This window comes from Mustela lutreola, chromosome 17 (genome assembly GCF_030435805.1).
Source record: "Mustela lutreola isolate mMusLut2 chromosome 17, mMusLut2.pri, whole genome shotgun sequence".
NCBI lineage: Eukaryota > Metazoa > Chordata > Mammalia > Carnivora > Mustelidae > Mustela > Mustela lutreola.
Window position 1 is genome coordinate 48,823,750 of NC_081306.1, and position 25,288 is coordinate 48,849,037.

Below are 25,288 nucleotides of genomic sequence, written 5' to 3' on the forward strand. Positions count from 1 at the left end.
TTTTCTTAAACCGGCAGTTAAATGGCCTGCCTGATATTTAGAGCTTCGGTGGTATTCTCTGCCCTGCACAGCAGAGGGAAACTGCCCCAGGACATCAACACAGCAGCTGCTCGGTTTGTTTCACTGCCTCATTTTCATACTCTCCTTAGACTCTGTGTGGCTCCTGCTCTGGCGGCTTCACACCATTCTAAAGCTTGTGTCGCCTGTGCAAGTGATGAGAGTCCACTGAATGGTCGTATGCAGCGAAACAAGACCATCGAGTCTGTGGTTTTAGCAAGTGAACTGACCGTGGTGGGAAAGGCCGACTGGAGGGGCCAGACTGAGACAGGCATGACAAGAGGACAACCGCGAGAGCCACACTGAGAAGGGACAGAAATGGACACGGCGCAGCAGGGAGAGAAGAGAGAACAAGGGAAGACAGAAGCAACGGAACCTAGGGACCGAGTGCGTAGATCAAAGGCGGAGGACTTCCAGGTTTCTGGCTTGGGAGACTGGGCCAGGCGGCCGAGAGAGCACGGGAGGAAGGGCACATGTGCTCCGTGAACCGAGAACAGAAACGGGGGAGTAGGGTTGAAGGGCGGGAGTCGGGGAGGAGAAATTCTGCCAGAGTCGTGGTGAGTCTATTGTTTCCGTGCAACATCTGGTTGGCTACAACCCCTACAGGAAACCAGTGGCCAGAACGGGGCAGGACATCAAGGGAGACATAGAGCCGCTGAGATGCCCAAACCCTGAGGAAGGAACTCAATTTCCTCTCGTCTCTTACTTTCACCAAGTCCACACCAACTAGGATTAAACTGGTGAGGTCCCCTTCTGTCAGGAAATGGGGGTAGTCGGGCCGTCTTTTCAAGAAATGGCGATTCCCGCTCGTCTGTTCTCCGCCTTTATCACCCTTCCTCCCTCGCAGGCCCAGAAACCAGCCCCGCACGCTCAGGCCATCTTCACTCACCAGCTGGATCTCAACAGCAGTCATAGGCCTGTGATTCAACAGCTGAAGCTTTTCAGCTCTGTCAAAAGAAAGGTACAAAGAATTGAAAACTCTTATTCCCTTCAGAATCCTGAGTCTTAAACTGTTTAGAGAACGCTGTGTCGGATGACAAATGGGAGAACCCGCTGGAACGTGGCCTTCAGTTTCTTCCACTCTAAAATGAGAGCATGGGAACAGGAGCGCCTACGTCGGAGACTCTCGGAGGGTGCAAGTGTGTGTCAGAATTCTGACAACAACAGAGACACTGACTAAAAGAAATGTAACAAATAGCAGAGGTGCATTCTTAATACATTTTATCTGAAAGATACGAAGAAAATAACATTCTCTTAATCCAGATTACAGAAAGATTATGAAACAATCTTGGTTGGTTGGTATCACTTAGAAATGGCTGAGAATTTGAGGCGCCTGGGTGGCTCAGTGGGTTGAGCCTATACCTTCAACTCAGGTCATGATCTCAGGGTCCTAGGATCGAGCCCCACATCGGGCTCTCTGCTCAGCGGGGGGTCTGCTTCCCCTGGCTGCTTCTCTGCCTACTTGTGATCTCTGTCAAATAAATAAATAAAACCTTAAAAAAAAAAAAAAGAAATGGCTGAGAATTCCTTTTTGAGATTAATATTAAACGTCAGATTTTGACTTATTATTTTAGAAAACAAAAACCAGGACAGGAAGCGGGCAGGGGCTAACGTCCAGAGGTACAGGCGTAGTCCTCGACCCACACAGTTCACAGTCCAGCTGGGGAAAGAAGACAAACACAAGCAAGTCTTAACAAACATGTAACAGCTGAAGTAAGAATTTTCACCGGACACAAGGCCACAGCGAGCTCACTGCCAGAGGGGTGGCTGAAATGTGCGGACTCTCACAGGTGACACAGGACTTAAAAGAAAAAGAAGAGCTCCAGTGACCGGCCCTGGGTAGGTGACAATTTTGAAGTTCCATCTCTCATTCTGACCCAGGCGCTCCAGACTCATCTTTCAGTTCAACTCAGTAAATATTTATTGAGCGTAAAGACATTCTGAAATGAATAGATGAATGAGCCACAGGCCCACAGCTGCTTTGGGGGAAGCAGCACATTAGCCAGCCGCCCTATGCCTGGGTCTCACCATCTGTACTACAGCAACGAGAACAGAACTTAGAATCTCACCAGGGGGTTCGGAGGGACGAACATCTCTCTGTTTATACAGCTACCATTTGTTGCTTACTTCCATATGGCAAGCACACTGACCCCTCCAACTTAACCGACGCTGAGATGGTGAGCAACTTGCCCAAGGTTACACAGCTAGGAAATGGAAGAGCTGGGACTCGGCCATCAAAGCTCATGTTCTTAACCATCTGCTTCTAGTACTCAGTATTCAACACGGTGACTGTCACACAGCTACGTCTCCACAAATGGCAGTCATTAGGGAGGCACTTGTAATTAGTTCTACTCCTCATAATCCCCCAAACATTTCCTCTAGACTCAAAGATGACTTCACAGAGAAGGAAACCCTTGCACTGAGCCCTGAAGCATTTTCTAGTCAAAATGATTATAGGAAAGGGGAGTCAGGGCCGGAACAGCCCGAGGAAATGGCCAGAAGAACAACATTACGGAGTTTTGGGAAACAGCTGCAGGAGAGGCTGTGGGACCTGAGGCTGGGTCATCACAACAAGACCACACGGGCTCCAGCCGCAGCGCTGCCCGGGACTCTGCGGACGCCGGAAAGCAACTGAGGAAAGGCGTGACAAACTCTCAGGTGAGAAGAAATGAGGCAGGGCTGGCGATGAGACTGGACAGTGAAGCGCTCCTGGCCACCCCGAGGTACAGTCAACAGGACCTAACAACCGCCTCAGTGGGGCGGGGACAGGAGAAGGAAAGAGAAGAGTCAGGGGTCAGTGTCAGGCTTTTAGGCTGTTTGGGAAAAATTTATTATTTGAAATCTGAATTCGAGTTTGTGGTTGCTTTCGGAACAAGGAGAACTCTGTCCAGCCACCTGCCTAGTTTTAGATCTAGTGCGACAGCAGACTGGACGTATCAGCAAGGAGTCACACGAAACAACGGGAGTGCACCACAGTCCACACCAACTACACAGCAAGTGAAGACCAGGACGGGGGCGGGGGGAGCAGGTTGACAGTCAGAAGTCACCGGATTTGCCAAAACAGAGGGCACCAGCGGCCTGTGCAAGGAGTTTGGTGGAATGACTGTGGTGGGGACTAAGGATTAACTGGGGAGAAATTAACCTTTACTCTTCCTGTAATGCAGTATCACTGCTTTATTAAGACCTTCAAAACAGACTCTATTCTACATTTTGAGTATAAAAAATCCACAAGTGCGCCACAGTGCAAACAGAAACATACAACAGAGGATTTCCATAATAATCAATGGTACACAGCCAAGTATCACACGTACAGAACCCAACATTCAAATGAACTGAAATTATAAGATAAAATAAAACCCAATTTTGAAAAGAAAAACCAAAGTACTAACAATCCCAAAACATTCTTAGCTCTAATGAGATTTCACTGGACTCAAATCACTCGGAGGGGAGGCATTCACAATACGACCCCGTTAACCCAGCTTGGGAATTCTTAGGAGCCATGAGTGGCTGCATCGGGCAGGCTGACAACCAATGGCAACCAGATTTTGATCTGAAAACTCCCCTTTATTTGGCTCTAAAGTTATCAGGCTTTTGAAAGGCATCTTCCTCACTGCCCCTCAGATTTTTTTTTTTTTTTTAAGATTTTATTTATTTGCCACACAGAGAGATCACAAGTAGGCAGAGATGCAGGCAGAGAGTGAGAGGGAAGCAGGCTCCCCGCAGAGCAGAGAGCCCGATGCGGGGCTGGATCCCAGGACCCCGGAATCGTCCCCTGAGCCGAAGGCAGAGGCTTAACCCACTGAGCCACCCAGGCGCCCTGCCCCTCAGATTTTAAACAATTTGCTTTCAGTACAGTTTGCATTGATGTTCTTTGTTCAAACAAACCTCAGTTTTCCCAGACCAAAGCAGATTTAGGTTTGGCCCGTGTCTAGTAAAACCACCTGTGAGGGAGGTCCAAGAGGCAGATGCAAAAGCAGAAGCAATGGGGTCTGTGCTTAGGGTACAGAAGGGGTTTCCGAGGCTCCCTGCGAAAGACAAACTCAAAGATGGCGCGCGGGGAGATGTGAGGAGAGAAGGAAGTCAGTCCGGCTCGCCTGTCCCCAACTCGGACGCCAGGGGACACGGCAGGAGGAACAGAAGACGAGGCCTGATGGTAGGACGCGCAAAGGACGGAAGGCAAAGGCAGACGACTGAAGCGCTTTACCTCCGACGTGCACTGTAGGTCGAAGACTTCAGGAAGGTAAAGGCCAAGCAGAACGACTTGACAACTTTAACTCTCGGAGGGTGAACGTTCCCTCCAAGCCTAATCTGATACTTCACAACGGAAAGCCAAGACCAGCGTGGCACAGCACCGATCCTCGGGGTGCTTCCGGGAGATTCTGCCACCACAGCACGGTTTCTCAGGAAATCGAAGAAGTGCCCGAAGTCGGGCAGCAGAAAGACCCCGCAACGGGAGTCTGAAGGGCGACGGGAGGCTGATGGGACAAAGGCAGCCGCGCGACGACAGTGCCAGAGCGACGTGACGTCCTTCCCAGCACACTGGCAGTCTGTCCCTCACCAGATGCCGGAGCCTCCCCCTACGCCACCCGTGAAGGTGTCCTTTCCGCTGAGTTTGAAGCACAGTGAGCACAGTGGCTCCCTGCTGCACGCCGAGCAGCCCCGGGGAGGTGCGCGGCGGGTGCGGGAGGACCATGGCCAGCGGCAGGCCTGGCCCTGCCTGCGGCACCTGCAAAACACCCTCCCCTCCGCCGGCACCGCCGCACCAGGCACACAGATGGGACCAAGCAGACAACAGGCCGCAGGGACTGTGGAACCTAAGCCCGTCTGGGCCCCGGGAAGACGTGGTGAGGTGCGGGGGGACGTGGTAGGGACCGCGGCAGCCGTGGGTGCACAAGGCTCAGACGACGGAGCTCTGAGTGGGCAGAAGGAGCATCAGGACTGGCAGCCTGAGGAGGACACAGCCTGAGGGGACAGCGGACACTGCACAGGGTAGACTGGCCGTGCCTGATACTGACCTACGGATCTCTGCAGTCACAGAGCTCACGGGTCTGGTTCTGCGCAGCACCACAGACCAAAACACCCTCCTGACAGGTAGAACTAAGAGAGCGCGACAGCCTGGGGACGGCAGGTTCTGGAGGGACACTGCAGCAGGGCTGCCGGCTGAGAGCTAAGCACAAGGAAAGACTGAAATTATAGGGGAGAAAGGGAGAAAGACTCTCAGAAGAACAAAGAGGCTCGTTGTGTTCCACTGAGGCCACAGCACTGGGCGGGGGGCAGATCTGAGGGGACCTGAAGGGAAAGGCCGTTCATTCACTGGATAATTTTCTCAGTGAAGGAAGTGACATCACCATCTGAGAAGGCAGGACGGACCAGGAATAAGACCAGCGAGCAGGTGTGTCTGTCTGTCCTTGAGAGAGGGAAAAGGAGACGCAGACCCCTGCTGAGCAAGGAGCCCAACACAGGACTCCATGCCAGGACCCTAAGATCTTGACCTGAGCCAAAGTTAGATGCTGAACTAACTGAGTCACCCAGGTGCCCCCAGCAAGCAGTTTTTGTGTTGTTTTGTTTTTAAGATTTTATTTATTTGTTTCAGAGAGAGAAAGAGAGAGAGAGAACACAGGCATGACAAAGGGGAGGGTCAGCGGGAGAAGCAGACTCCCTGCCCAGCAGGAAGCCCAATGCAGAACTCGATCCTGGGACTCCAGGATCATGACCTGAGCCAAAGACCATCGCGTAACCCACTGAGCCACCCAGGTGTGCCCTCCCCACCCCCAGTAAGCAGTTTTTTTGTTTTTGTTTTTAAGATTTTTTAGTTCTTTATTTGACAGACAAAGATCACAAGTAGGCTGAGAGCTAAGGTAAGAGAGAGGCAGGCAGAGAGAGGGGGGGGAAGCAGGCTCCCTGCTGAGCAGAGAGCCCGATGCGGGGCTCGATCCCAGGACCCTGAGATCATGACCTGAGCCGAAGGCAGAGGCTTTAACCCACTGAGCCACCCAGGCACTCCTCCCCCATTCAGGAAGCAGTTTTAAAGACCCAACTGAGCTGGAAAATAATATGAACCTCATTCCAAATAAAATCATTCTTACCATCATGACCCAACCGCATGAACGAAGAACAGAGGAAAAGGACAGCCGAATGAGCGAGCGTCTCTGCTACGGATCAGTCACAGCGATAGAACTCCTCTCACCGACCAGTCGCTGTCCTGCTGGGCTCTGAATGGCTGGAGCCGGTCCGGCGGTTACAGAGAAGGGCCTTGCGAGTCCCCAAGTAACAAAATCGCTCACCGCTGCCCCCTGAAGAAGCCCACTTGGGAGTCCAACCAACCAAGCAAGGTCTCTGCCGCCACACTCGAGGAGCTGAGCACGGCAGGAGCGAAATCACGGAACCACACTCCCGCAGGCTCCAGCTCGGGGGCCGGGGCTGCAAACAGTCCCGTCTCCCCTCACCTCTAACCAAGCCTGCTTCCACCGTCTCCCCTTTCGCCCCGTCACTTCAGCTCACTGCACTTGAGCTCCTGTCTCAACGGATCACCAAAACCGTTCTTGCCAAAGGGCCCGGTGACCTCCACATGGACAACTCCAGCGGATGGTCCCCTGTCCTGCTCTCCCCGGTCCTGTGCTATCACTCCCTCCTTAAAACTGTCTACCCTGAGCCCTCTGCACAAACCATTCTTTCCTGATTCTCTTACTCAACTAGACCTTCATCTCCTTCTGGGCTTTGTCTTCTGCTGCCTGCTTCTGTCACATTCCCACGGTCCGTCCTTCACCGTCTGACCCCCCTTACATCCAAACCTCACAATCTCACCTGCTACTATAGGTTTTAGGGCAAGTCGTCCACATTTTCATGCCACGTGACCTCAGCTCCAGACCTCTGTAACCAGCGGCCACCTAGATATCTCCTGAACACCCGAGGCCCACGTCAGGCTCCAACATCCCGAGTGAACCGCCTCTCCTTTCCTACACACCGGCTCTACTCTCTCAACTTCTCATCTTGGTAAAGAAGCAGACCCCCAGGCTAGACCCTCCCTCTGACCCACTGCCAGTATTAAGTCACCGAGAATTAAAAGCTTTCTTTCTTTCTTTTTTTTTTTTTTTAAGATTGCTTCTTTTTCAAAATATCCATCCCCTCCTCACCATCTCTATAAGCCCCAATTCTTCTTGGTTAGAGGACAATGGCCTCTAACCCCAGAGGTCTGCCACTCTTTAAACCTATCTTCATTTACAAATAAAGTACCTTTTAAGAGATGAAAATCTGGCCACCTCATTATCCTGCTCGTAATCCTCCGGCTGTCCCCACAGGTTTTGGTACGAGTTTGAATGTCCTTGGTTCAGTCTCCAGAGCCAACTGAAACCTGGTGTTTGTCAATCTCCCGAGGTTCACATGCATTTGCTCTCCCCATGCACTCAGACCCCAAAGAGATGAAACTAAACACTGCCCAGAAAAGCATCAGGCTACTTGACTCTGTGCCTCGCACACGACATTCCCTCTGCTCAGAGAGAACTAACTCGCCTGCACCTGACTGACTCTTCCTTTATATTAAAACCCAGTGTCACCTCCCAGAGACAAAAACGTTATACTCAAATTCTGACACTTCAGTGGGTCTCTCTACTATGACCCTCCTACCATTACACTGTATTCATCTCTGTGTCCCCCAAATAGAGACAAAGCTGGAGGGTAAGTTAAAGAGTTAGGCAGGACCGACTTTCAGGAAAAGTACAAAGAGGAGACAACTGCTGAACACCGGGGAGACCTGGGGCAGGATTCCACGCTCTGAGAGCAGACAGCGTAACCACACGCCAGACAGCAGGGAAACGCGACAACCTCCCGTCTCCTCTGAGCTTTGCTGGCCCTAGAAGTACACGTCCCACATACAGTGCCAAACCCCAAGAGTAATCTGTGTACAGATGAGTTCCTTTTAAGGACTCTAAGTTATTTTACAAACCCACCTATGGTCCTTCTACTCCTGGGAAGTGTAGCTGCGCGTCTTAGGGAGGATATCTCGGGACGAGCCGGGGCTGGAAGCCAGGCTGCAGTTCTCAAGAACCAAATACCTCAAGCAAGAATCAATGATTAAAGAACCACATGCTCTGGGGAACGAACATGCTACAGGAGCAACAGGACTTCGAGTGGAGTCTCAATACTATCATTTTGTTGAATAAAGTTATGAAGTTCCTCCTATACCCTCAAGGACTCTAACAGTGCAGGTATTTAACCAAATTAATAAGGTATAAGGTCTCCTTGTCCCAGGAGCCCTGGACCATGTAAGGGCTATTATCATGAATCTCCTCCCCCAGAGAGGACGGCAGAGAAGAACTCTCAGGAGATACGCAGACAGAAGGGTCAAAGGGCACTTCAGCAGTTTCTGCTATAAATGGGATTCCTGTCTTCTGTCGCACTGGCTAGCCCAAGATGGACCCGGTCTTCATAGCATCCGGCAAGCAGCCCCTGGGTCACAGGTACTGTGGAAAGCCAAGCGGCTGAAACAGTTTACTGCACCTTGGAGAAGGCTCCCGGCCTCTACAGAGAAAGCAGCCCGCCAGCCCCCTCTCCTGGTTGTTTGGAGAACAACACTGCCTGCCGCTTCCGCGTCCCACTGTCACGGACAACCTATGTGACTATCCTGGCACATGATCTGTCTCAGAAATCAACCACTTAATGAAAGGCACCAAAAAGTCACAAAGGAAGTTAAAAATCCTCAAATTTAGGATCACAAATGGTAAAAAGGAACTGATCTGAACATTACAATGTGCGTAAAATTTACATAGATTATGGCCAATTGTGAATCATCTTACAAGCCCATTCTCATTTTGGGCTTCTTTCTTTTTAAATTAAACTCTATGCCTGATGTGGGCTTGCAACCACAACTCCAAGATCAAGAGTCTCCGCTCTACTGACTGAGCCAGCCAGACACCCCATTTGTGGGGTTCTCAAATGGTGGCCAGGTACATATTTGAAGCAGAAAAAATGTAGGGATTGGGAAGCAATACATCAGACCAGACAAATACTGAGAAGAAGTCTTAAAAACCAACTATGAGGACTTGTGTTGTACATAAGAGAAGGGTGAGACCACCGAAGCCAACCTTTCTGCTGACTGTACCAACACCAGGACTACAGACAAAAGCAATAACCTGAGGGCTCCGAATGTAAAGTATACAAGAGGAGGAGGACTGGGGAGGGAAATCAACTTGAAGAACTAGTTAGTGTCGGGGGAGGACTTGAGTTCCTTTTGCTTTGTTTTCTCTTTTCTCTTATAGCCCTGATCCTCGGGCCACAGAGGAGCTATGGCAGTAGTTGCAATAGGCAGCTTAGACTCCAACAGGAACCCCATCCTTCCAGCCAGAACACTGGGGAAAGAGGCCCCTGGGCCCTGGAAATCTGGATGAAACTCACACCTCAGGGGCAGCTCCCCCAGGGAGCCCAAGCAGTGAGTGTAAACAGGAAGAGAGTCTCGGGGGTCCAGAGTGCCAAGTAATACACCTTTTTTCCCTTTCCTTCCTTGCTTTGCCCCAAGGGTGGCAGCAGTAACAACTGTACATGTGGGCAGCTAAATCTCTGAGAGAAATTCAGTACTTGTGGCCAGAGAACCAATGGGGGCCAGGGCTCAAGTGGGTCAAAGAGTATGGGGCAACCCCAGAGAGGTATGCTAGAGAAGGGAATTCCCCTGAATTTGATTACCATTCAGCACAAACCCTAGGTTCAGCCTGAGCTATTCGTGTGCAGAAGAGCCCCAAGCAACAAAAACCAGACTGGCCCAGCAAACACCAATCACACTCTAGTCTCACTTGCAAAAAAGATCCAAAGCTGCAGATCAAAGGTTTTAAAAACTAAACTGACATGAATCTTGCCCATGGAAGGCAAGAGACTTGAGGTGTGAACCTAACTGGGTTGACTAACTGCTAAAAGAAACAAACAAACAAAAAAAGCAACATGAACCAGAGGGTTTTAACAGGGTCCAGAGTCTGTAATATTCAAAAGGTCCAAGACATAATTTAAAATTACCTCAATGGAAAGAAAGAAAAGACAACTCATTCTCAAAGGAAAACATAATCAACAGATACCAAACCTACAATAACCCATATGTTGGAACTATAAGACATTAAAGTAGCTACTGTAACAACATTCTTGAAGTGAGCGGAATAAAGTAAGCTCTTAGGAAAGAGACAGAAATTATAAATAATAACAAATGGAAATTTTATAACTAAAAAACATAATGTATGAAATAAATTCACTGGCTGGACTTACTAACCAAATGGAGATGACAAAGTCTGTGAATTTATAGACAGATCAATGGAAATATCTTGTTTGAACAACTAAGAGAGGGAAAGAAAGGAAAAAAATGAACAGAGAGGATTCAGGCAAAATGGCCGAGCAGAAAGAACCAGGAATCTGCCTCTCTACCACGCAGAAAACAACGTCAGACCACTAGACCTCAATGTAAAATGCAAACTATACAAGCTCCCAGATGATCGTACAGGAGAACACCTAGATGACCCTGAGTTTGGTGGCGACTTTTCAGCTACAACGCCAAAGATACAACCCATGAAAGAAATAACAGATCAAGTGGACTTCATAAAAATTAAAAACATCTTCTCTGTGAAACATCAAGAAAATGAGAAAACAGACCACAGGCTAGGAGAAAATATTTATGAAAGACACAGGATAAAGGACTGTCATCCAAAATATACAACAAATTCTTCAAACAATAAGAAAACAAACAACCCAATTTAAAAATGACCAAAAGACCTAAACGAACACCTCATCAAAGAAGATACACAGGGGCACCTGGGTGGTTTGGTTGTTTAAACGTCTGACTTCAGCTCAGGTCATGATCTTGGGTCCTGGGATCCAGCCCAGCATGGGGCTTCCCACTTGGCGGGGAGTCTGCCTGTCCCTCTGCCTTCCCCACGCTCATGCTCTCTCTCTCAAATAAATAAAATCTTAAAAAAAAAAAAAAAAAAAAGAGGGACACAGATGGCAAAGATCTTGGCATTTAATATTATTAGGAAATCATGCAAATTAAAACAGCATACCATTTGGGCGCCTGGATGGCTCAGTTGATTAAGCCTCTGCCTTCAGCTCAGGACATGATCCCATGGTTCTAGGATCCAATTCCACATTGTGGGGGGGGGGGGGGGTTTGTCCCTACTCAGTGGGGAGACTACTTCTCCCTCTGCCTGCCACTCCCGCTGCTTGTGCATTTGGGTGTGCACTCTGTCTCTTGCAAATAAATAAGTAAAATCTTAAAAAACAACAACAAAACAAGATATCATTTTACGCCTATCAGAATGGCCAACATCCAGAACACTGAGATCACCAAATGTTGGTGAGAACTGATACCTACAGAAACTCTCATTCATTGACGGGGAATGCAAAATGATACAGCCATTTCAGAAGGCCGTCTTGTGATCTCTTACAAAACCAGGCATGCTCTTACCCTGTGATCCAGCAAGCGCGCTCCTTGGTATTTACCCAGAGGAGCTGAAAACTTACATTGACAAAAAAATCCTGCACACAAATGTTTAAACTAGGTATTTATGATAACTGCCCAAACTTGGAAGCAACCAAGATGTCCTTCAGTGGATAATGAACTCACAAATTACAGTACCTTCAGACAATGGAATATTATTTAATGCGAAAAAGGAATGAGCTATGAAACCATAAAAAGACACAGAGGCAGTTAAATGCGCACCACCCAGTGAAAGAAGACACTGTGAAGAAGATGACGTATGTAGGGTTCCAACCACAGGACATTCTGAAGAAGGTGAACTATGGAGTTAGTAAAAAGACCAGGGGTTGTGTGTGGGAGGGAGGGGTGAACAGCCGGAGCACAGAGGATTTCCAGGTCAGTGAAAACACTCCGTACGATACAGCAACAGGGGTGTATGTGTCATACATTCATCCAAGTCCACAGGATGCGCAGCTCTAAGAATGAACCACAATGTCAACTACAGACTTCGGGTCATAATGATATGTCAATGGAGGTTCACTGATTGTAACACAGTTACCAATCTGATGGGGGACAGCGACAAAGGGGGAGGCTGTGCATCTGATGCAGAGGGAATATATGAGGAATCTCTGGTCTTTCCGTCAATTTTGCTGTTAACATAAAAGTGATCTAAAAATATAAAGTCTTAATCTAAAAAAAAGGAGAAAGGACAGAGATGATTCTAGAAAAGTGACAAAGTAAAAAGCACCACGAATTTGTCTCTCCATCTAGATAATAACTGCACTGGTAGAGTCGGTCTGATTAACTATTTTGGGGGCGCCTGGGTGGCTCAGTGGGTTAAGCCGCTGCCTTTGGCTCAGGTCATGATCTCAGGGTCCTGGGATCGAGTCCCACATCGGGCTCTCTGCTCAGCGGGAGCCTGCTTCCTCCTCTCTCTCTCTGTCTGCCTCTCTGCCTACTTGTGATCTCTCTCTGTCAAATAAATAAATAAAATCTTTAAAAAAAAAAAAAAGTTAAAAAAAAATTATTAACTATTTTGAAATTCTAGGGCCTCTTAAAGGCTTGCAACTTCCAGGGTAAGACTTGGAAGGTAAACTAAAGTTAATTTTGGTCAATTTTAGCCCTTAGCACAGTATACCATCCTCCAATTTTATTGGTAGGCAGCTGTACACATGTTCCTGAAGCAGCCTGCACAGATCCTCCTGTCCTCCCCAAGGCCTGTGCTCTAATCACTGACAGCTGCTTCTGATCAGAGGTGCAGGTGATGGCAGGCACCATGGCTACTGCTGCGCCACTTCCAGCTCCCCTCAGCACAGAGTCTGCTGGAGATTCTCTCCCTCTGCCCTTCCCCTGCCCTGCTCATTCTTGCTCTAAAATAAGTATTTTTAAAAATTTATATAAAAAGACAAAGCATCCAAAATCTATAAAGAACTTAGCAAAGTCAGTGCTCAAAGAACAAATACTCCCATCAGGAAATAGGCAAAGGACATGAACAGACATTTCTGCAAAGAAGACATCCAGATGCCCACAGACACATGAAAAAGTGCTCTGTATCACCAGGCATCAGGGAAATACAAATCAAAACCACAAAGAGATACCACCTCACACCAGAGAGTAGCTAAAATTAACAAGTCAGGAAACGACAGGAGTTGGCGAGGATGCGGAGAAAGGGGAACCCTCCTACACTGTTGGTGGGAATACAAGCTGGTGCAGCCACTCTGGAAAACAGCATGGAGGTTCCTCAAAAGGTTGAAAATAGAGCTACCCTATGACCCAGCAATTGCAGTACTGGGTATTTACCCTAAAGCTACAAACGTAGTGATCCGAAGGGGCACGTGCACCTGAATGTTTATAGCAGCAATGCCCACAACAGCCAAACTATGGGAAGAGCACAGTTGTCCATCAACAATGAATGGATAAAGATATGTGGTGTATACGTGTGTACACACACACATAGGAGTATTATGCAGCCACCAAAAAATTGACATCTTGCCATTTGCAACAACATGGATGGAACTAGAGGCTATTATGCTAAATGAAATAAGTCAGTCAGAGAAAGACAATTATCATATGATCTCCCTGATATGAGGAATTTGAGAAACAAGACAGAGGATCATAAGGGAAGGGAGGGAAAAATGAAACAAGATGAAACCAGAGAAGGAAACAAACCATAAGAGACTCTTAATCTCAGGAAACAAACTGAGGGTTGCTGGAGGGGAGTGGGGTAGAGGGGATGGGGTGGCCGGGTGGTGGACACCGGGGAGGGCATGTGCTACGGTGAGTGCTGGGAATTGTGTAAGGCTGATGAATCACAGACATGTACTCCTAAAACAAATAATACATTACATGTTAATAAAAAAAATAATAAATAAAGGGGTGCCTGGGTGGCTCAGTTGTTAAGTGTCTGCCTTCGGCTCAGGTCATGATCCTGGGGTCCTGGGATTGAGTCCCACATTGGGCTCCCTGCTCAGCAGGAAGCCTGTTTCTCCCTCTCCCACTCCCCCTGCTTGTGTTCCTTCTCTTACTGGATCTTTCTCTGTCAAATAAATAAAGTCTTAAATAAATAAATAATAATTTTTAAAAAATTGTTTGCATCGTTAAAATAAGTAAATAAAACCTCAAATAAAGTCCAAAACCAGATGTTTCACAGGTGAATTCTAGAAAACATTCAACCAAGAATTAACACCAAATTTTCTCAAACTCTTCTGAAATGCTAAAGCAGAGGGAACAACCTCTAAGTCATTTTATGAGACCAAGACTGCCCTGATAACCAAAGTCAGGCAAAGACACCACAAAAAACTAAAGACCACTAGCTCTTATGTTGCTGTAAAATCCACAACAAAATATTAACCCAACTAGCCTATTACGGGATTACACACAATGGGACTAAGTTGAGGAATGCAAGAACTGTTCAACAGTGAAAATCAATGAAATAAATCACATTAACAAATGAAGGAAAAACCCCACTTAATCATCTCAGTTGCTGCAGAAAAAGCATGTGACACAAATCAGACCCTTTCATGATAAAAATATTTTTAAAAACTTGGAATAGAAGGGAACTACCTCAACACAACAAAGGCCATATATGAAAAACCCAAAGCCAACACCTAGCCAATGGTGGAAGACTGAAAGCTCTTTCTCTAAATCAGGAACATGACAAGGATGTCTTCTTTCACCACTTCTGTGCTCAACACAGGACCAGAAGTCCTAGCCAGAGGAATTAAACAAGACAAAGAAATAAAAGCACGCAAGTTGAAAAAGAAGAAAATTATCTCTGTTCACAGACAACATTACGTTATAGGTAGAAAGCCTGAAGATTCCACAAAAACATGTTAGAACCATTTCAGCGAAGTTAGAGGATACAAAATCAATACATGAAAACCAGTTGTGTTTCTACATACTAACAAGGAGCAATCTGGAAAAAAAATTCCATTTACAATAGCACTGAGAAAATAAAATACTGAGGAATAAACTTAACCAAGGACGTGAAAGACTCATACACTGAAGACTATAAAATGTCGCTGGAAGAAATTAAAGACACACTGAGTCCCAAAGAGATATTTATACACTCAGGTTCAGAGCAGCATCATTATGCACAATAGCTAAAAGGTGAAAACAACTCAGGCATCTATCAGTAGGTGAATGGACAGGGCACCTGGGTGGCTGGGTCGGGCAACTGCCTTCAGCTCAGGTCATGATCCCAGAGCACTGGGATCAAGTCCTGCATCCGGCTCCCAGCTCCATAGGGAGGCTACTTCTCCCTCTGACCTTCTCCCCTCTCATACTCTGTCTGTCTCTCAAATAAAATTAAAATTAAAAAAAAAAAAAAAGAAAGAAAGATAAATGACATATAATATTTCACAGCGTTTAAAAGGAAGGAAAATTTGACACATGCTACAACAGGGATGACTCTTAAAGACATTACAGTAAATGAAATTAGTCACAAAAGGACAAATACCATATGATCCCCTCAAGGGAGATATTCAGAGTTCACAAGGGAAAGCAGACTGGTGGGCACCAGGGGCTAGAAGGCAGGGGAAGTGGAGAGTCATTATTTAATAAATGCACAGTTGGTTTCGCAAGGTGAAGAATGGTCTGCGGGTGGATGGCAGTGATGGCTGTACAACAACGGGAATGTGCCTAATGAACCGCACACTTCAAAACGACTTGAATGGTAAAACAAAAAATTAAAATATTAAATGATATTCAATTTTTAAAAAGAAAACACACATACATGACTACATGATTCCACTCAGCATCTAGAGTAGTCAAATTCATACAAACAGAAAACAGAACGGTGGCTGTTGGGCTGGGGTGCGGGGGAAATGGGGAGTTAACTGGTACAGAATTTCAGTTTTGCAAGATCAAAAACTTCTGGATATTAGTTGTATAGCATATGAATATATTTCTTTAAAGATTTTATTTATTTATTTGGCAGAGAGAGACCACAAGTAGGCAGAGAGGCAGGCAGAGAGAGAGAGGAGGAAGCAGGCTCCCTGCTGAGCAGAGAGCCCGATGCGGGGCTTGATCCCAGGACCCCGAGATCATGACCTGAGCCGAAGGCAGAGGCTTTAGCCCACTGAGCCACCCAGGCACTCCAGCATATGAATATATTTAACACTAATGAGCCGTACACTTAGAAGTGGTTTAGATGACAAATTTTACCAAATGTAAAAAAATTACACACACATTCACGCTTCAAAGATGTCTGCCTGTTCAGAGTTCACTTGGGCAAGGGAAGTACACTTAGTTTACTGATAGTGTATCAGCTGCGTGTCTGAAATAACATCCATGTTTCCCTCAAAAGAAAATTATTAATTATTCTTAATGAACGACAGAAGCTCTTGGGATTAATCAGTTCTGTACTAACTAAAAGATCAGAGCTAGTGTTCTTCTCATGTAATCTCTTAATCTAATTCTTTTTTTAAAAAGAGATTTTATTTATTTAACAGAGAGAGAAAGCATAAGCAGCAGGAGCGGCAGAGGGAGTAGGACAAGCAGGCTTCTGCTGAGCAGAGAGCCCGATGTGGGGCTCAATCCCAGGATCATGATCTGAATCGAAGGTAGGCATGTAACTGACTGAGCACCCAGGTACCCCTCTTAATCTAATTCTTAGTGATGTTTTTAATTCCTACAAGCTTAACTTACTCAAGAAAGTCACCAGGAAAAGTAATAGAGCTTTAAAAGAGAAGAGAATGTTACCAAGCCATTTTTGCCTCAAGCGACTTAAATGGTCAATTTTATAAAGAGCACTTTAATTTGTGAACCCAGCTGTCAACAAATTTGGTCTAAGTGCTGTACAGGGGTTATGCCGCAGGTCACAGAAATGGGACTCAAAAAAAAAATCCAAAAAGATTTTAAGATTAAAAACTCTCATTAAAATTTTTGTTTCTAGCTCTAGAAGGATCCTTGTGTCTAAATCTCAGTTGTCTTATCCACAGTATCATGATCCTACTTTAAAAGAACACTGCATGTTAATTATAATTTCGAAACCCATCGAAACAGAATGATAGCATTGCTGAGGATGGTTTTTGTAAACTATCAGTTTCATTTTGTCACACACTTTTCCTACTTAAAATAATTTTTACTACAGTGATTTGAAAGGGCACATGCACCCCAATATTTATAGCAGCAATGTTCCCAACAGCCAAATTATGGAAAGAACTTAGATGTCCATCGAGAGATGAATGGATAAAGGTGTGGTACGTCACACACACACACACGAATATTACTCAGCTATCAAAAAGAACGAGATCTTGCCATCTACAAGGACACAGATGGGGAATTATGCTAAGTTACGTAAGTCAGAGAAAGACAAATCCATATGATTTCACTCTCATGTGGAATTTAAGAAACAAAACAGATGAACACAGAGGAAGGAAAGGAAAAATAAAAAAATAAAAGCAGAGAGGGAGGCGCGCCGTAAGGGACTCAACAGTAGGAGACTAACGGTTGCCGGCGAGGAGGACAGGGTGGAGTGACTGGGGGACGGGCATTAAGGAGGCACTTGACATGAGGAGCACTGGGTGTTACATGCGACTGATGCGCCACTAAATTCTACCCCTGAAGCTAATAATATACTATATGCTACTTTAATGGAATTTAAATTAAAAATAAAAAAATTTTACTTACTTGGTCAACTTGTGGCTTTTCATTGCTGTGAGAAATTCTCTAACAATCTCAGGACTCTGGTGCCTGCATGGTGTTTTTGATATATATTTCAATGTCTACCCAAAAAAAAAGAAAAAAGTAAGCATAAGACAAAAATACCCGAATGAGAATAAAGAAAGACAATGGCTATAATTAAGTATTCTAAAATTTTATTTCAAAAATCTTCTATAAAAGGACCCATTACAGATTGGAGGATATTAAGGAGACATGGTAATTAAATACAAAACAGTATCCTTGAAAAGAAAAATTTCCTTAATGGAAAAACTGAGAAAATTTGAATAAAATCTATGTGTAATTTTCTGAGTTTTGATAATTGTGCCATGGTTATATGAGATGTTAACATCAGGGAAAACGAAGAGAAGGGCATATGGGAACGCTCAGCACCACCTCCCTAACTCTTCTGTAAGACTACCATTATCTCAAAATAAAAGCTTTTACTTTTTTTAAAAGAGGGAACCCCACCTAGACATAACTTGAAAGGAACTTCAAACTTGAAAAGTAAACAGTAATCTCAAGCCTGTAAGTTAAGAGTCTCTCCCAAGTACAAGAGCGGGCTGGTCTCAGACTCCTCCGTAACGATGACCACTAGCAGACTAAGTAATACCTACAGAACCTTGCAGAACGGAAGTCAAACCCATGAACTCCAAGTTCAGATGAGGTGTCACTCACACATTAAGAACACTAGAAATATATTCTCAGGCATTTTTTTAAAGGCGCCTGGGTGGCTCAGTGGGTTAGGGCCTCTGCCTTGGGCTCAGGTCGTGATCCCAGGGTCCTGGGATCGAGCCCCACATTGGGCTCTCTGCCTGGTGGGGAGCCTGCTTCCTCCTCTCCCTCTCTGCCTGCCTCTCTGCCTATGTGTGATCTCTGTCTGTCAAATAAATAAATAAATAAAATCTTAAAAAAAAAATTTTTTTTTTAAGATTTTATTTATTTATCAGAGAGAGAGAGGGGGAGAGAGTGAGCACAGGCAAACAGAATGGCAGGCAGAGGGAGAAGCAGGCTCCCTGCTGAGCAAGAAGCCTGATGTGGGACCCGATCCCAAGACACTGGGATCATGACCTGAGCTGAAGGCAGCTGCCCAACCAACTGAGCTACCCAGGCGTCCCAGATTTGAAAGGAAATAGCAGAAAACATAAATTATAAAAATAATGAGATAAAAAAATCAAACATCACATAAAACAAATATGGTTACTTAAACTTTTTTTTTAAGATATATTTATTTATTTATTTGACAGACAGAGAACACAAGTAGGCAGAGAGACAGGCAGAGAGAGAGGGGGGGAAGCAGGCTCCCCACCAAGCAGAAAGCCCAATGCGGGGCTCGATCCCAAGACCCTGAGATCATGACCTGAGCTGAAGGCAGAGGCCCCAACCCACTGAGCCACCCAGGTGCCCCAACATTTTTAAGGATAAAGCATTAGGCTGGGAGAAAACATGGCAAAACATCAACTAAATGTTAAAACTATAAATTATTTTTGCTTTCTTCTTTATACTTTTTGGTACTTTCTAAGTTTTTAACAATAAAAAAACATTACTTTTTTTGTAATAAAGAATTTAGCTTTGCCAAAAGAGAAAGTTTGGCCTTTGTCCTCAGCTTCTGGGACACAACCTCTAGACTCTTGGAATGCTATCTCAATGGAGTATCTTTGGAGGCCTTGGTCATACTGAATAGTCTTAAAAATGTGACTTAGGATGGGGGCTTTGGGTCATGCAGTCTCAATGTACCTAGAGGCTGAGATGAACTACATAGGAAATCAATCTTCAATCATGCTTATATGATACAGCCCAAACAAAAATTGGGGACACCGAAGTTCAGCTGAGATTGCTGGTTGACAGTATTCTGTATGCATTGTTACACACCAGTTTCAAGAGGAAAACATGCTCTGACTCCACATTAGAGGACAAAAGAAGCTCTAAGTTGGAATTTCTCTTAAAACCTGTCCCATATGCTTTCTCCCTTGGCCAATTTTAATTTGTAGTAAACTGTAACTACGACTACAATAGCTTTCCATGAGTTCTGAGTACTTCCAGTGAGTTACTGAACCCAAGGGTGGTCTTAGGGATCCCTGACTTGCAAACAGTGTTAGAACTGAGGGCAATCCTTTGACTATTCCCCCCAACTTTATCATTGGCTAAGCCTCACCATTGGCTAAACTCTTTGCACTTGTACAAACAGAATAAAACTGGGTTATGGTAAAACTACTCAAATCAAGTAAGAGGTAGTCATGATTTGGTGGCTAGTCATCTGCAGACTAAACCAACCCCCCCATGGTAGTTCGGGTGCCCCCAGAAGCAGAGGCTTACTTCATAGGTGATAGTATTCAAGTTCTGTTGCCCAGAACTATGTTTGTTCTTTCCACTTTCCTTCCGTTGCTCTTTCAGATCAGTCAGTAACTGGAACACCTAGGAAGTGATAAAATATTTTTATGAATAAATGTGAGAAATGTCTTTCAAGGTCAATGATTTTGAAGAATAAATAGGACTGTGCCTCTTTTCCCTCACAAACCCTCCCCCAACTCTTGTATTAGAGCAAATATGAGTCTGAGAAGCAGCTGACACTTTAAAAATGCTTTTGTCTAATTTCAATAATCCAAATTCATTAGTTTATTGAAAATATTCCAAATGTTCCCTTTCAACATATACCGTATCACTGATCTCTTATATTAAAAATATATTGAGTATTTGAAAGTAAATTCTCCTAAAATATGATCTCAATAGATGCAAAGATTTTTCCAAAATTCAACACCAATTTATGATAAAAACTCTCAACAAACTGGGTCTAGAGGGAACACACCTCAATGTGTAAAGGCCATATATGACAAGCCCTCAGCTAACAACATACTGAACACTGAAAAGCTGAAAGCTTTTCCTATTAGACCAGGCCAAGACAAAGGTGCCACTCCTACCCCTTTTCTTCAACATAGTACTGAAGTCCTTGCCAGAGCAATTAGGCAAGAAAAGAAATAGAAGGCAGCCAAACTATGGTAAAACTGTCACTATTTGCAGATGACATGATACTACCTACAGAAAACTCTAAAGACTCTACCAAAAAACTGAAATAATTATAAGAGAATTTAGTAAAATTACAGGATACAAAATCAATGTATAGAACTCTATTGCATGTCAAATAATAATAGTGAACTATCAGAAAGAGAAATTAAGAAAACAATCCCATTTACCACTGCATCAAAAATAACAAAATACCTAGGAATCAATTTAACCAAGAATGAAAGATCTATACACTGAGCAGGATAAGACACCGAAACTGAAGAAGACACAAATAAATGGAATGATATTCCATGCTGCTCATGGATTAGAAGAATTAGTAATGTCCGTACTACCCAAAGCAATCTACAGATTGCGTGTAATCTCTATCAAAATTCCAATGGCATTCTTCACAGAAATAGAAGCAGCAATCCTAAAATTTTATGTAACAACAAAAGACCGTGAATAGTCAAAGCAATCCTAAGAAAGAAGAGCAAAGCTGGAGGCATCATACTTCCTGATTTCAAACTACATTACAAAGCCAAAAAATCAAAATGGTATTGTATTGATATAAAAAGATATAAATTAATGGAACAGAACAGAGTCCAGAAATAAACCCACACATATGTGATTAGTTAATTTTGACAAAGGAGCCAAAAATACACAATGGAGAAAAGAGAGTCTCTTCAATAAATGGTGCTGGGAAAACTGGACCATTACCTTATACCACACATAAAAAATTAACTCAAAATAAATTAAAGAACTGAATGCAAGACCCGAAACCATAAAGCTCCTAGAGGAAAACACAAGAGACAAGCTCCATGACATCGGTTTTGGTGATTATTTTTTTTTTTAAACACCAAAAGTAAAGGCGACAAAAGCAAAAATAAAAGTGGGACTACATCAAACTAAAAGGCACAGCAAAGGAAACCAGCAAAATGAACACACAACTTACTAGATGAGAGAAAATATTTACAAATCATCTATCTGATAAGAACTTAATACTCAAAACATATGAAGAACTTACAAAACAACCAATCGCATTAAAAAATGGGCAGAGCACTGAAACAGACTTTTTTCAAAAGACACACACATGGCCAACAGACACATAAAAAGATGTTCAACATCAGTAATCATCAGGGAAATGCAAATCAAAACTGCAATGAGATTTGACTTCACAGCTGTTAAAACAGCTAACATCAAAAAGACAAGAAATAATGTGTAGGCAAGGAAGAGAAGAAAAGGAAACCCTTGTGCACTGCTGATGGGAATGTAAATTCATGCAACCACTATAGAAAGACATAATGGAGGGTCCTCAAAAGTTAAAAATAAAACCACTATATGATTCAGCAATTCCACCTCTGGGTATTTTATCGAAACAAAATAAAAACACTAACTCATATGTAAGACATATGCACCACCATGTTCAATGTAGCAATATTTACAATAGCCAAGATATGGAAACAACGTGGGTATTCATCAACAGATGAATTTTAAAAAATGGTTTTTATATAAACAATGGAATATTATTTGGCCATAAAAAAGAATGAAACCGGGGCGCCTGGGTGGCTCAGTGGGTTAAGCCGCTGCCTTCGGCTCAGGTCGTGATCTCAGGGTCCTGGGATCGAGCCCCGCATCGGGCTCTTTGCTCAGCAGGGAGCCTGCTTCCTCCTCTCTCTCTCTCTCTCTGCCTGCCTCTCTGTCTACTTGTGATCTCTCTCTGTCAAATAAATAAATAAAATCTTTAAAAAAAAAAAAAAAAAAAAAAAAAAAAGAATGAAACCTTGCTATCTGCAACATGGATGGATCTTAGGGTATTATGCTAAGTAAAATAAGCCAGACAGAGAAAGACAAACATCTTACGATCTCACTTACATGAGGAATCTTAAAAACAAAACAAAACCAAACGAGGGGGTGCCTGGGTGGCTCAGTTGGTTAAGCAGGTAACTCCCGATTTCAGCTGAAGTCATGGTCTCAGGCTTGTGGGATCAACCCAGGGTTGGGTTCCATGGTCAGCACAGAGTATGCTTGTCCCTCTCTCTCTTCCCCTCCACCTGCTAACAAGCGTGTGCATTCTCTTTCAAATAGATACATACATACATAATAAAATCTTCACCCACCTCAAAAAAAAAAAAAAAAAGAAAGAAAGCTCAGAGACATAGAGAACAGACTCATCCAGAGGCAGAAAGCAGAGGGTGGGCAAATCAGTAAGGGAGTCACAAGGTACAAATTTCCAGTTATAAAATAAGTATGAGGATATAACGTACAGGACGGTGACTACAGTAAATCTGTACTGAATATGTGGACGTTGTTAAGACAGGAAATCTCAATAGTTCTTATCACAAGAAAAAAAAATCTGTATGTATCGTAATGGGTGTTTACTAAACTTATTGTGGTAATTTCACAATGTACAAATACTGAATCATTTCATTGTACACCTGAAACTAATGTTATCTGTCAACTGTGCTTCAATCAAAATTTTTTCCTACAAATAAGTTTTTTCTAAAACAGGGTCCTGTTTCACTAATATGAAAATCTAGTAAGTTTATTTCCAAAAAAGAAAAACTATGATGCAAGTGATAAATATAATTTTATTTATTTATTTATTTATTTTAATATAAATTTTATTAAAAAAAAAAAGAAGAAGGCAAAAAAATTGCTACAGAACTTTAGAAGTAAACTTTCCCCACAAGAGAAAAACATGTATGTGTTAGTGCTGAGGAGGCTGAGTGGAGGATATACCTTTCCTATTTTAGAGATTATGCCAGAGACCGAAGAAAGTTGTAAGTATGGGTTCATAAACCATTACTAGATACAACAGAACCCCTCCCCTGTTTCTCACTATTTTTTCAGAAATACTATCATGAGATTAATGCAATGTTTCCCCAAAGGATAAAACCCCCAAACATTCAGCAGAATCCAAACTGGACAAGGAAGTTTCTAAAAGCCAATGGCTTGACTAACAACCATTTCCTTCCTGTTATTAGTAGCAACAATTTAAGGAAGGAGTATGACCAACTATGTTAATTCCAGTACTTTCTATTTTCTATATCACACAAGAGAGACTTAAATCTCCTAAAGTCTTCATGAATTTAGATTCCAGAAAATGAAAAATTGACAGTGAATGTATGAACGGTTCTTTATGTACCTGGAGTTAACCTATCAGAAGGCTTTGTGAATACCAAATAAAACGAAGGCAAAATAGTAGGCAGGCAAAAATAATGTTATTATCTTCCCTCTCGCCAATTTCTTTACTTTTTGCCTCTCTTTCTCCAAAAACCCAACCCTCATGTCCCCAAATTCCAAATCTGCTAGTTCATACTAAATTTTTCAGAATGGTGCATCAACTAATCTGTCACTTTCAAAATGAAGGTGTTAATACTTATAAGATTATTATGAGGATTGAAATAATAACAAATAAAAGCATTTTATAGGTAAAGAGTAGTAATTAGGAAAGCCGTAAGTATTTTAGTGGCAAACTTTGCAGGCAGAAACAGTTCTAAAATAGATGCTTCCATCCCATGAAGGCATATCAAATGAAGATCTAAAATACTTGGGTTTGGGGAAGGCTGCCTACTGTAAACTGAAGTCTTCCCAGCTTCCCAGAATTACTATGTATAATTTACCAAGCTTATAATTCCTAGGTCCACCAGATGGTGCCATCTGTCCTAAAGTTGAAAATCCAAATGAATTCAGTCATTTTAACTGAAACTAGTTCAATAATCTACAAAAGCAAAGGGCAAACTACCAGAGAGGAAAATTCAATAGTTTACTTCAGAACTATTTACCTCGTAGTTACTGAGCAGTGCAGAATTGGCATCCTTCCTGCAAAAGAAAGTAAATGATCATCAGTCTGGGCTCAAATTCCTTTGTGAGAATTAAATATCTGTAAAATACTTCCAGTATCAAGATTGAGTAGTTCAGTTCAGGAATTTAGAGACTATAAGCTAAAACTGAGAAATGTCCTAAGTCCTACTGGTTTAGCAGGCAATGGACAACTTCAGAGTAAACTTCCCTCTCTATGGCATATATAACACATCATTTACTAAGTAGGTGATCGAAATACTATACTTATCCTTAATCTATGTAAGCAGAAGTTAAGAAAAATCAATCATCTGGGAGAAGTCACTTAAAGGAAGAACAGGGGGCAAATCCAGAGAGTTAGGAAGGGGTGACAATAAAGCGAGGGAGCGAGTCTCAACTGGAGACACAACAGTGCGGTCTCATCCCACAGGCATGTCGTTTCTGAAGTACCATCCGCCCCCCTCAGTTACTGACAAGATACCTTGGGCAGGCAATGTACCCTACCCTCTGAATCACGGAAAATGGGATCATTAACACTAACATCACTTCTGGGAATTTCAGCAGTGTCAAGAATCCTGCCAGAGATTCACAAAGGTGTTCATCTTCTCATCAATCCAACAGGTAAAGGTCACGTGTCAAGCAGTGGTCATTGTGCCTGCAATCAAGGCACAATGTCATCTTTCATGTATGAGTGAGCACAGCAATGTGACTTGTATTAAAGTATTATCAAGCCATTCTACAATACCACATCAGAAGTATTTACTGTTTTTAATAGTCTAGAGGCTGTACAGTGTGATAATTATGAGCAGTTTTGAGAGCTTG

The 25,288-nt window shown here is 43.6% G+C and overlaps 1 protein-coding gene across 2 annotated transcripts in view; it reads right to left on the bottom strand.

Annotated features, from left to right (window-relative positions):
* Positions 1 to 25,288, bottom strand: part of CRCP (CGRP receptor component) — a 93,163-nt gene that overhangs the window by 58,263 nt on the left and 9,612 nt on the right. The window contains exons 2-5 of one of the 2 annotated variants that reach the window (XM_059155260.1): positions 25,008 to 25,121; positions 24,451 to 24,487; positions 19,982 to 20,080; positions 17,636 to 17,730 (exon numbers count right to left, since the gene is read on the bottom strand). In XM_059155260.1, coding sequence (XP_059011243.1) covers positions 17,636 to 17,730; positions 19,982 to 20,080; positions 24,451 to 24,487; positions 25,008 to 25,009 — 233 coding nt within the window. In that variant the 5' untranslated portion in view covers positions 25,010 to 25,121. Of the gene's footprint in view, positions 1 to 946; positions 1,005 to 17,635; positions 17,731 to 19,981; positions 20,081 to 24,450; positions 24,488 to 25,007; positions 25,122 to 25,288 lie in introns of both variants that reach the window. The other variant, XM_059155261.1, reaches the window with a different exon arrangement.